The 12,496-nt window shown below is 36.2% G+C and overlaps 1 protein-coding gene across 5 annotated transcripts in view; it reads right to left on the bottom strand.

Moving 5' to 3' along the window:
• Positions 1-12,496, bottom strand: part of LOC126336827 (RING finger protein 17) — a 467,240-nt gene that overhangs the window by 148,682 nt on the left and 306,062 nt on the right. For all 5 annotated transcript variants that reach the window (XM_050000889.1, XM_050000891.1, XM_050000890.1 and 2 more), the window contains 2 exons: positions 11,486-11,627; positions 6,880-7,011 (listed from right to left, as the gene is read on the bottom strand). In XM_050000889.1, the coding sequence (XP_049856846.1) occupies positions 6,880-7,011; positions 11,486-11,627 (274 nt within the window). The remainder of the gene's footprint in view (positions 1-6,879; positions 7,012-11,485; positions 11,628-12,496) is intronic.

Raw genomic sequence — 12,496 nt, 5'->3', positions numbered from 1 at the left:
AGTACTTCCAGAAGAACACTACAGAGAGGGGATAATGTCACTGGAACATTGCTGGAGGGAATGTATTATTATTTAATGTGATTCTGTTGAAAAATAAAACTTCTTTGAAAGCACAAATAGTTGTTTTCATTATCATGCTGAGAGATCTTTATCTTGGTACATCAGAATGAGGAATTAAGGTGCACATAATAAGAACTATTTTAATATTAGTCAGATGTACCAAGAGAAAACACACAACACTGTATGTGGTGATCTGTAATGCTCTGGTATAACTGATTAGGTGAAGGAACTAAAGAAGCACAAGAATAAAATAAATACACAGACTAATAATGGTGTGAGATGAAGGTGTAGATGTGTGGTATTCATATAATGCCACAAAACTATTATAAAACCAGTGGCTGTCAAATCTAGTTGATCTGGTGCAAGAGGAAGGAATTATTTTTCTAAAAACAGATTATGATCTTAGTATAAAGGACAAAGCAGAACAGGGTGAAGTACCCAAACCAATTAAATTTTTCAATAGATAGTTTGAATATTTAGACACAAGTTGTAAGCTAAACATCTTCCAACATGGATTTAAGTGTAGAGAATAAATGAGCTTATATGTAGCTGTCTTCTATGAAAGCCTCTAACAACGCTTTATGTTTGAAGAACTCACCATTTTCACACTCAGTGCAATATCACTCTTTCTTTAAAATATCTATTCCATTCACAAACAATTTGCATTTCCCTCTTTTTAGAACCAATAGCTTAAGTCTAGCAATGTGCATATCCCGTAATTGGCATCTATGACTTCTTGGTAGTATGTGGAAAGTGTCTACAGGTTGATAAATTTAAGACAGTCAAAATACGGCTACATACTAGTCATTTACATTTGTATTAACCTGCACTTAAATACAATTACTAAAATTCAACTTGCACAAATATTAGATACTGACCAAATGTGGTATGAAAACTTATAGTGTAGGTTTCATCAAATGATCTCCTTACACCATGTTTCTATGCAATGAATACTTATCTCTTACGGAGTTGACACACTGATTTTTTTCATACATGCAGGATTTGAAGGTTAGTGCATGGACATCAATTAAAAGACTAGACACAATTCTGAAAACTGCTTGAAAAAATAATCTTTGAAGAATAGAAGATTTCAGAGCACTGCTACCTAGCAGAAATTTTACTAATATAGCTGCTGGACCGAACCTCACTAAGAGGAACCCTTTTTCTTAATTTTTATTTTAATTTAAATTCTGTATTATCAAACACAAATGTTTATTAACAAATACTGAATCATAACTGTTAATAAAAATTGGTGTAGCATCTTCATTGTATCTTCCCATAACCTCATGAAGACATTTCCAAATAATTTCCCTCCATTTAACGTATTCTATCATGTTCCTATTATTGTTTGCTGATACTTCTACTTCTCTTTGATAGCTGCTGTCTCCATTGGAAATTAGCTTTTCTTTTGGGTCTTCATTCCAATGCCTTATGCATCAGCTGCTTTTGTAAGCAAGAGAACCGATAAAAAATGCAATATGATTCATACCTCCAACATTTTTTGCAATTTGTGTAGCAAAATGGGTTTTTCACAAATGTTGCATAATCTGTATCTGATGCTCAGTTTATTCTACAACTATACTTCCCTACTGCTAAAAGATTTCTGGAAAGTCAACAGACCTAACTTCTGCCTGATGATTTTTGCTCATTTCTAGTATAGTCCTTATTTTCACCACATTATTATGATTTATTGTGCAAAGTGATTAATGAAACATGTCTCGCACTAAAAATAAAGCGTACTTCTGAATTTCCTGTGTAAATCTGTTCCTTATTTAGTTACAGAAACGTGTCTATGTGCAACCGTGTGTTACAATTTAAATATTCCTGTTTGAGGATATTGGTATTAAATCATAGCCAGAATGTAGACCTGTTCTCACAAATTCTGCATGGTAACTGCTGGATGCACTGCTGTCTTTGCCTCCTGAATGACAGCAAAAGCAGATATATATGAATATTTTAATGTATTTATGGCAATAACATTTCAATATCATCATGCAAACATGTTTCTTCTTTTCTTCACATGGAGTCCACAATAACCATGAGAACATGGTATCTTCTTTCCCATGTGATGTTTTCATAATACAGGTCAGCAGCATCTACTAGATGACAACTCTACAAACCTAATTTCCTTTGTTATCTAACACTGTAATGTGCTGTTGGCCAACCGTACATAAGAAGGCGATAGTCCGGTAGGCCCAATAGTCCAGCATACAACATAGTCCGGTAGACCCAATAGTCCAGCATACAACAGAAATTTTTAGCTGAGCACAGTTGGCAGTACAGTCTGAATCCTTCGAGAAATGTTGAAATCGTTCAGCATGGCACCTGATCAGTAACAACTGTCTTTCTCATGAGCGATTACATTCTCGCCAGATTGTGTCGCTAGTTTTGTGCTACAGTAGTATCAATTATTCTTCTTTCATTAGACCTAAATTTACAGAACTTACATTTGCATCAATACTGTGCAATTTTATTTAGTAATTATTTAATAGTCGCTGTACTATACCAACTACAGCCATTTCTACTACTGTCAAACACACTACAGCATAGTAAAAAGTTCATATAAACCAGTGAGCATGTTCTTCAAACACAGTAAAAATGTGTCTAAAAAGGCAAAATACAAACATGTGACACTGATTACCCACCAAAAACTGTATCATTAGAAGATTGGAAAAAGATGAGAACAAAACAATATTTTAAGTAAATTTAATATAACATCTTCAACTATAAACATATTTTAAAAAATGATTAGAAAAATGTGTGTCATAATCTGTTTCAGTTGAGTCTAGACGTTAGGCAAATGCTGAAAAAAAAACTAAGTTAGAAATTACAGATGAAGTTTTGTGTAAGTGTTCAGTGCTAAGAGAGCAGAAGGAAAGCCAATAATGAGGCCAAAGTTAATTGAAAAGGCCAATGTTTTTCACATGACAACCAGCTCTAAATTAGAAAAATGTAAATTAATGCAAATGAGTATGAAAAATAAACTGATAATATTTGGATACAGCATTAGTAGTGTCCTGATTGACACAGTCATGTCATTTATATACCTGCGTGTAATAATGCAAAGTGATTGTGGAATGGAACAATTAGGTGAGGATTGTGCCTGTGAAGGCAAATGGTTGGCTTCAGTCTTCTGGGAGAGTTTTAGGACAGTATGGTTAACCCATTAAGGAGACCACATATAGGATGCTAGTGCAACCTCTTCTTGAGTACTGCTCGAGTGCTTGGGCCGACAGGAAGGAAAACAGTGAAGTAAGTTGGAGGTGGCTGCTATATTTGTTATAGTTAGGTTCGAACAACACTTAATTATTATGAAGATGATTTAGGAACTCAAATGGGAATCTCTAGGGGGAAAGCAACTTTCTTTTCAAGGTACACTATTCAGAAAATTTAGAGAACTGGTATTTGAAGCTGACTGCAGCTCCATCTTACTGCCATCAACATACATTTTGTGTAAGGACCATGAAGGTAAGATGTGAGAAATTAGGGATCATATGGAGGCATATAGACAATTGTTTTTTCCCTCACTATCTACAAGTAGAACATGAAAGGAAATTATTATTATTATTATTATTATTATTATTACTTGATGTAGGTCTACCCACAGGTTTTTTTAATTCTTGAAAGGGTAATTTTAGAATTACAAAATTTGTCATCATATCTATAAACTAAACATTTCTGGTGAAACAAAATCTGCTGATGAGGCTGCTACAAATGGGTACAAAATGTTTCAAAAGGTTGTTGCATAGCATAAGTTGTCCCCAACACCAAATTCACAATGCTGATGAGAATGGCCCATTGTAGTGAAGTTCGATAAATTCAACCCTAGTGGGAGCTGAGAGTCTAGCATAAAAGTTTTTAAAAAGGATAAAGACAAAATAATTGTCTTAATGTGTGGAAATGCTATGGGTGACCGTACACTTCCTTTGTTTGTAACTGGAAAATACCAAAAGCTTAGATCTCTAAAAAATGTGATATACAGCAGTTATGTAATGTGCTCAGACTACTGCCTGGACGAAAACCAAGTTGTTCAAAGATAGCATCTTTCAACATTTCATTCAAGCTGTGACATATTTAAAAAAGTGATACCTACAAATTCTAAGACAGTTCTCGTCCTTAATGACTGCTGAGCTCACTCTCCAGATCAGAGCTTGTGTTAAGTAATATTTTATGAACATATTTTAGTATCAATGTTATATCATTGATTCACCTAATGGACTAATAGGTCATACAAAATTTCAAGTGCTGATACAGAGGAATGTTTTTGCATAAGCTACCAGCTCATTTTGCAGCATCAAAGAGTTCCGATACAATTTTAATGTTCACGACAATATTTTCATGACTTCAACTGCTTTATCCTCTTGTGAAAAATATAACCTAGCACAGGGTCTGGAGAAAACCCAGCCTATACCGGTCTAAGAAGTTAGATGCAATGTGATATAAATGATGAGCCGACAACTGGTTGCTCTGAAATCGTATAGGTGATAAATTCTGCATCCATTAATGATCTGAATTGGTTTTCAGGAGAAGAAGTCGACAACTGGATCGACAATGACAAGAAATTTAGCAATTACAGAAGAGCTGACAAACAATGTGATATTAAAAAGTGTTTTCAGCACACCGGAGGTACTAAAAACCAAGTGTCATACAGGGAGCACCAGAAACTGAGACCAATGATAAAGAAACGTTTACAATTCAAATCTCTTGGGCTGAGTCTTCTAAAGATTTAAACACTTTTCTGAAATTCGCCGAGAGCAGCCAACAATACAATGTTTCTGAAGTTATGAATCTGAATAATTTTGTCAAAAAAAGAACTCAACACAAGAAACAAATTAGTATTTCTGCAATGTTCCAGAAGGCTCAGACAAAAGTTTCAGCTAAACAATTAGTGGTAGGTATCAGTCCAACATCATCCACACCATTAACAATGTCAGATCTCTCTGTTGTTCCTGAAGACAGTGATTCCAAGTAAACCAAATTGTTGGAAACAATCTTTATAAATCAGCTTGTTCTCCATCTTTTCAAATCAATGTTGGTTATTTTGTTTTGTGACTGGCATACAGAAAATTTTTGATGTTTATTGAACTTCTCTAAAGAGTCTTAAACTGATTTAACTAAGCAGTGCAGCATTTGACTTTTTATTGCTTATAGTGTGCATTTTTAATGAATAAAAGTTACCTGTCTTTGGATGTTAAAACTATAGGTTTTGCTTATATTCTTTTTTTAAACTGGGTTTTTAAAAATGACCTTGATAATCTAGCACTGATAGATACAATAGCATGCTGGATCTATACTGATACTGATTAGCAGAAGAACCATTATCTGTAATGAGTAGATAACTAAAATATGAAGATAAATAAATACATAAATGATGAACAGTTGTTTTGAAATGACAAAAGATGTAACAATGTCATGAAAAGGAAAGTTGCTACTCACCATACAGTGGAGATGCTGAGTTGCAGATAGGTACAACAAAAAGACTCTCACAATTAAAGCTTTCAGCCATTAAGGCCTTCAACAACAATAGACGACAAGACACACATACAGATGGGCACACAATCACACAAACGCGACTCGCACACACAACTGCAGTCTCAGATGTGTGTGTGTGGGGGGGGGGGGGGGGGGGGTGGGGGGGGGCGGCGGCTGTTGTTGACAAAGGCCTTAATGGCCAAAATCTTTAATTATGAGTGTCTTTTTGCTGCACCTATCAGCGACTCAGCATCTCCACTATATGGTGAGTAGCAATTGTTACTTTCCATTCCGGATTTCCATTGTTTAAAAGATTTTAGATGTTACATGAATGATAACTCGAAATGCCGTTATATTAAAGGACTTTTTATTAAGATGTTCTTTTCTGGTCTATGAGTTTATTTTGGCTCCATGGACGGTATCAAGCTACTTCCGTAACACCTTGTTAATGCTGTCACTGTCTAATACCTTGTAGTTTTGTGTATCATAGGTGTAGCACACATGAATGAAATTGTCATTCTCTAGATATGTAATGGCTCAGCAGTGGAATGAAGACTTATTTAATATTTTCCATAAGTCTCATAGCTTCAATTGAAGCTTACTAACATGGCTTTTAAACGTACGGAAAATATTAAGTAAGTCTTAGCAAATATTGCTCAGCAACGAATTCTACTGCTGAGACATTGCTTATCTAGAGAATAACAATTTTGTTTGCATTACATCTATGATACAGAGCAGAGCAAAGTATTAGACAGCAACAGTGTTAATGATATGTTATAGTAATAGCTTGATAATAGTCATGAAGCAGAAATAAACTTGTAGCACCAGAAAACAGCAAAAAGTCTTGGGTATTAATAATCGCTTCAGATGTATTTTAGTCATTTATTACTGTACCACTACTGGTTTCGTGGCATTAAAGTCACATCTTCAGGTGGTATAAGATTAAAACATTCGAGCGGAAAAGCTCAAAATCTTTTTTCCCAACATTCGTTGTCTGTCAAATACAAAACACAACTAAAAGACGCGGTATGTCATGGATAAAAACTGCCAAATTCCAATAAAAAACTGCCAAATTCCAATACAGTGGATGGGTCCAAAACAAACTGTATCACAGTGCATAGTGATCACTTGGCCAATCTATATGGAACTACATACAAGGAACACGTCTGCGTGCCCTGTCGTGGCTGTGGATGCCCACTTACAAGGTTGTTTGTTTAGCAAAAAGTCTTTGAATACAGCAGCATTTGGGCTTAATATACATATAATGTCCTTATAAGACAACTACCATGCTGCAGATCCAGAAGAATTCAAAATGATTTTAGATACAGTAACATACAGTGCACTTACCCTTCAACCATTTCAGTAAATCTTTCATTAGCTTCTGCCGTCCAAGAGCCTCCAACTGGGGCAATACCAAATAAACTGCATTGTGCACACAACATAGGTACCGATTTAATATCATCTGGTAAACTCCGCAACCTGCAAGGTTACCAACAACATTACTATACTGATGTTTATGTAAAGTTTCCAACACTAGGCACATAGAGTTTGCACCACAAAACAGAAAGGACAAATAACAGACTAAGACCACAATTATCCTTCATTCATCAAAGTGCTTCAGTCACCAGACCATAAATTACAGTTGTTAGAAAATGATTGCAAAATGCAAAAGTAATACACAAGATCAATACTCATTGCAAGAATTAGTTCATCTACATCTGCATCTACATCTACATCCATACTCTGCAAGCCACCTGACGGTGTGTGGCGGAGGGTACCCTGAGTACTTCTATCGTTTCTCCCTTCTATTCCAGTCTCGTATTGTTCGTGGAAAGAAGGATTGTCGGTATGCTACTGTGTGGGCTCTAATCTCTCTGATTTTATCCTCATGGTCTCTTCGCGAGATATACGTAGGAGGGAGCAATATACTGCTCAACTCTTCGGTGAAGGTATGTTCTTGAAACTTTAACAAAAGCCCGTACCGAGCTACTGAGCGTCTCTCCTGCAGAGTTTTCCACTGGAGTTTATCTATCATCTCCGTAACGCTTTCACGATTACTAAATGATCCTGTAACGAAGAGCACTGCTCTCTGTTGGATCTTCTCTCTCTCTTCTGTCAATCCTATCTGGTATGGATCCCACACTGCTGAGCAGTATTCAAGCAGTGGGCGAACAAGTGTGATGTGTAACCTACTTCCTTTGTTTTCGGATTGCATTTCCTTAGGATTCTTCCAATGAATCTCAGTCTGGCATCTGCTTTACTGACGATCAACTTTATATGATCATTCCATTTTAAATCACTCCTAATGCGTACGCCCAGATAATTTATGAAATTAACTGCTTCCAATTGCTGACCTGCTATTTTGTAGCTAAATGATAAGGGATCTATTTTTTTATATATTCGCAGCACATTACACTTGTCTACATTGAGATTCAATTGCCATTCCCTGCACCATGCGTCAATTCGCTGCAGATCCTCCTGCATTTCAGTACAATCCTCCATCGTTACAACCCCTCGACACACCACAGCATCATCCGCAAAAAGCCTCAGTGAACTTCCGATGTCATCCACCAGGTCATTTATGTATATTGTGAATAGCAACGGTCCTATGACACTCCCCTGCGGCACACCTGAAATCACTCTTACTTCAGAAGAATACTCCCCATTGAGAATGACATGTTGCGTTCTGTTATCTAGGAACTCCTCAATCCAATCACACAATTGGTCTGATAGTCCATATGCTCTTACTTTGTTCATTAAACGACTGTGGGGAACTGTGTCGAATGCCTTGCGGAAGTCAAGAAACACGGCATCTACCTGGGGGTTCTGAGTACAAGTAAATGTTGCATAAAAATTTGAATTTACAAAAGATTCATTAATGTTTGACTATGCCACATGTCATTAAAGTCGGTCACAACAATCTACAACTTCATGTAGTTTGTTTCTACAGTGGCTATTTACTACTTCATCCCTTTCCATACTGCACTTTGTCCACACTGGGCACAGATTTTAACTGTCCACCATTTCCTACTGGAATGCCCCCCCTTTAACCATTTACATTCCAGCTTGAGTTTTCCGCCTGATTTATCAGCTGTTTTAGCAAAAGACGTGCAGGCTGTCAACCGCATTTTACTTTTTATATGCCGCAGTAATATGGCGAAGGCTAGTTTTTGGACCTGCATTACTGTATCGCCCCCCCCCCCCCCCCCCCCCCCACCAAGTGCCTGCTTTTAGCTGCCTCCTACTCTGTCCATTGGGCTGACGCATAGTTGTTTAACTCCACTCTGTGTTCGTGTTCTCTAGTTTTGACTTGGGTGTGTATGACTCCAGCTGTTTTTTGCACCTTAAAGCAAAGCAAAACAAAACAAAATCAAAGGGAGGAAAATGGGGGAGAGAGAGAGAGAGAGAGAGAGAGAGAGAGAGAGAGAGAGAGAGAGAGAGAGAGAGCAGTGGATGAAGCAGCTTTTCTCTGTATCTCTTGTATTCACCTCTTACTCACTACTTGTAAATAAGTTTTGCTATTATTTCTTATGAACTTGAACTGCAGAAACTTTTGCCTGTAGAAAAACAATGACTCATATCCATAATATATACTGAAAAGGAGGAAGAAAGGCCATACTTAATAACAGTTTTCTTTGATATATCATCGTAAATATTATCAATTTAAAATCAGAGATTTCTTATACTTACACTGCTTTAAATGAAACTTTAATCTGAAAGGTTACGGCATTCAGTACACAAGACTGTGGAGGAACAAAATCCTCCTGAGCTTTGAAAATGTGATCAAAAAGTAACGACAAGTTTTGTTTTCCTTAAATAATCTTCACAAGAATTTAAGGAAAAGATAGATTGGTACTAACCATGTACATGACGCATTAAGTTGCAGACAGTCACAACAAAAAGACACTTACACATGTATAAATTGTCTTTGTGCCTCTCTGGCAACTTAGCATGTCACATTTATGGTAAGTAGAAACCTGTCTTTTCCTTATATCGAATAATGGAAAATACAGGATAGAATGTAACACTACAAACACACACACACACACACACACACACACACACACACACACACACACACACACACACACACAACTGCATTCTAAGGTAACTGGCCACATTCAAATTCTTTATATTTTAACCAGGAGTTTCCATTGTTAAAGAATCTTTATTTATTCATTGACAACAACTTTGTCCCTTTCAAAGTAATCCCCCTCAGATATAATACGCTCGTGCCAGCACTTTTTCCATTCTTGGAAAAACTCCTTGAATTCACTTTTCAATGTGGTGTTCAGCTCCTTCAGTGAGTATTTTTTATCTTGTCAATGGTGGCGAAATAATGTCTTTTCATGGTTGTCTCCAGCATCGGGAATAGAAAGAAGTCGCAGGGGGCCATGTTTGATGAATACAGTGGCTGGGGCAACATAATGGTTTTGTTTTTTGCCAAAAAATCACGAACAAGCACTGAGGTGCGAGCGGGAGCAATATGCACTCAACAGATATATGCACTCATAATAGTAATGGCTGTTTTTCCCCACATCAAATCAGGTCACGTGGTTACTGCATTACATGGTGAAGTGTAGGTGTTAGAATTTGCACTTTTACTTCTCACCAAATGAATCTGCACAATTTATCTAGTCAATGAATCTGCGTAATTTATCTAATAATAATTTTATCTCATGATATGGAGGACCACGAAGCAAGAATCCACTCGCACAGAAAGGAAAGTAAATGTGTCATAATCTTACCAGACAATGTAAGGGCATGGTCATCTTCCAGGAGCCAATCCTAACACTTTTTTTCCGAGGTTGTTCTTGAACAGCTTGTTTATGGCCACACATAGCACCTACAATTTTTAAGTCATTCCTCTGGATATTGCGACCAGATGTTTCTTATGTGCAGCAAGTTTGTCTTACTTCAGCAGTTAGATGTCCCTTAAAGATATCCAAAACTAGCATGACTTTCTTCACAAGCTGTGCCACATATCTAAGATTCCAAACAGTAAACAGCTAGTCAACTATCAGTTGTGTTATCATACAGCCCTTTTCTTGCCAGTGGATCACCCTTGGGTTAAGTATTCTTTATGCATAGACTTCTCTTCAGAATGACATAAGGGGTAATGTTCCCCAGTTTTTATGGGTATTCGTAGCATGCCTTGAGTTTGAGAAAGAAAAATTAAATTAAATAATGATTATGTTTTTTTTTCAATTCTCAAGTCAATTTTCTGATGAAAACAACTTTCACCAGTAATGAATAGGTCATACAAAAATGTTAACTGTTGTTAAGTTGCAATATGTGTTACCAGAATGTCATGGGAATGTTTGAATTACATCTAGGTAGTAACAAAAACTATAACTGAGAAACAGATAACATAAAATTATTTTTAATGATTTTTTTCTGCTAAAAATATATATTTTTTGTAAGGGCTCCTCTTCAAATGCTGGGTGACATGTTGCTTAGGAAACAATCAAGTCTTACAAAACGTCACCGATAAATGCAGTCATTAGTATTGTCACCACAATGGTTATCTACAATTACAGTGAGACTAAGCTTTCAATACACTGGTGTTACAGGCTTAAAAATTAACTCTTTGTGTGTACATGGCTATTTAAATCATCCTTCAAGCTCCCTAACCTCATTCCCTTTTCAACAAGTGAATCACTTTAGTCATATCGCCTCTCCTGTTCTTTCCACAAATGGAACAACATGAATGTTCTCATATCTTTTAGACAAACTTGTTTACTGTATTCTTTGAAGAAGTGAATTTCATTTGGTTTTCCATGTTTTATTTGTTTGGCATCACACCTCCACTCTTTCGAAAGGATACTTTTACTCATAACTACAAAGAAGATTTATTTCGTCGACAACTGCAGTATTTTGAAGATAAACTGAGAAAAATTTTGCATTTAATCAGCAATCTGATACAGCTGGAATTTCACTTAGAAACATTTACCTTGATAAAGGCACCGTCTCCATATTGCCAAAGTCAATATAATGTACTTCTGCAGCAGGTTCCTTTGCACCATATTTCACAGAAACAGCACGTGCTCTATACCATCTCTTGTCCTCTGAATATTTCACAGCATAAATTTCACCTAAAGCCATAGAAATTTAAACAGTTTAATTCATGAAACAAACAATGAAACACAATCACAAAGTTTTGGAGCTGCACAAAAGAAGGAATCAGGGAAAAAAAATCAGTCTCGGGAAAAAAAAAAAATTATAGCCACCTTTACTCACAAGTAAAAGAAAAACTGAGAACCATCAAGCATTCAGTTATAGCTTTTATTCACTGTTTTAGATGCACTACTACACAGTAACATTACAATGCCAGTTCAACAACAGTGAAATATGACAGCTTCATTAAATATATGATTCAACAGGACAGGGTTGATGGTATAAATAAAAATTTCAGCATCAGTCACTTGCTTATTTTACCACAATGTGTTTCGATAGTTCACAACATCATTTTCAGGTGGAGAACTGTTTGTTTACAGGAATGGTGTTGAAGATAGTGTGAACCATTGAAATGCATAGTGGCAAAATAAACAACAGACTGACCCAGATATTGTATTATTTGTATTGATCAATAGTCACAGTCCTCATCATGCTATCCCTTGGGGGCAAAATATTCATAGGTGACAGTAAGTACAACAGTCAATGCTGGGAGCAACTAGGTTTTCTGTACTATAGTAATTTGTTATTTTCGTCTTTGGTTGCTCTTTTAACTATCACAGAATTAATAGTTTGTGTTTCTGGTAAAATGACATGTGTGAATCTAATTCATCGCAAAATTTGATAGGTTATGCACCCAGGAAGAGGTTAGTGAAGTTTCCACATCTATCACAAACCGATAAATCATGATTGGTAATATTCACTTGGCATGAATTTTTTATTGTCAGTACTCATGAGTTACCGTATTTCAAGTCTGCTCAACATGGATGGTATCTTTATGAGAAAAAGT

This window comes from Schistocerca gregaria, chromosome 2 (genome assembly GCF_023897955.1).
Source record: "Schistocerca gregaria isolate iqSchGreg1 chromosome 2, iqSchGreg1.2, whole genome shotgun sequence".
NCBI classification, from domain to species: Eukaryota; Metazoa; Arthropoda; class Insecta; order Orthoptera; family Acrididae; genus Schistocerca; species Schistocerca gregaria.
The sequence above is the reverse complement of the archived record's forward strand: the minus strand, read 5'-3'. Positions and strand labels throughout refer to the sequence as shown.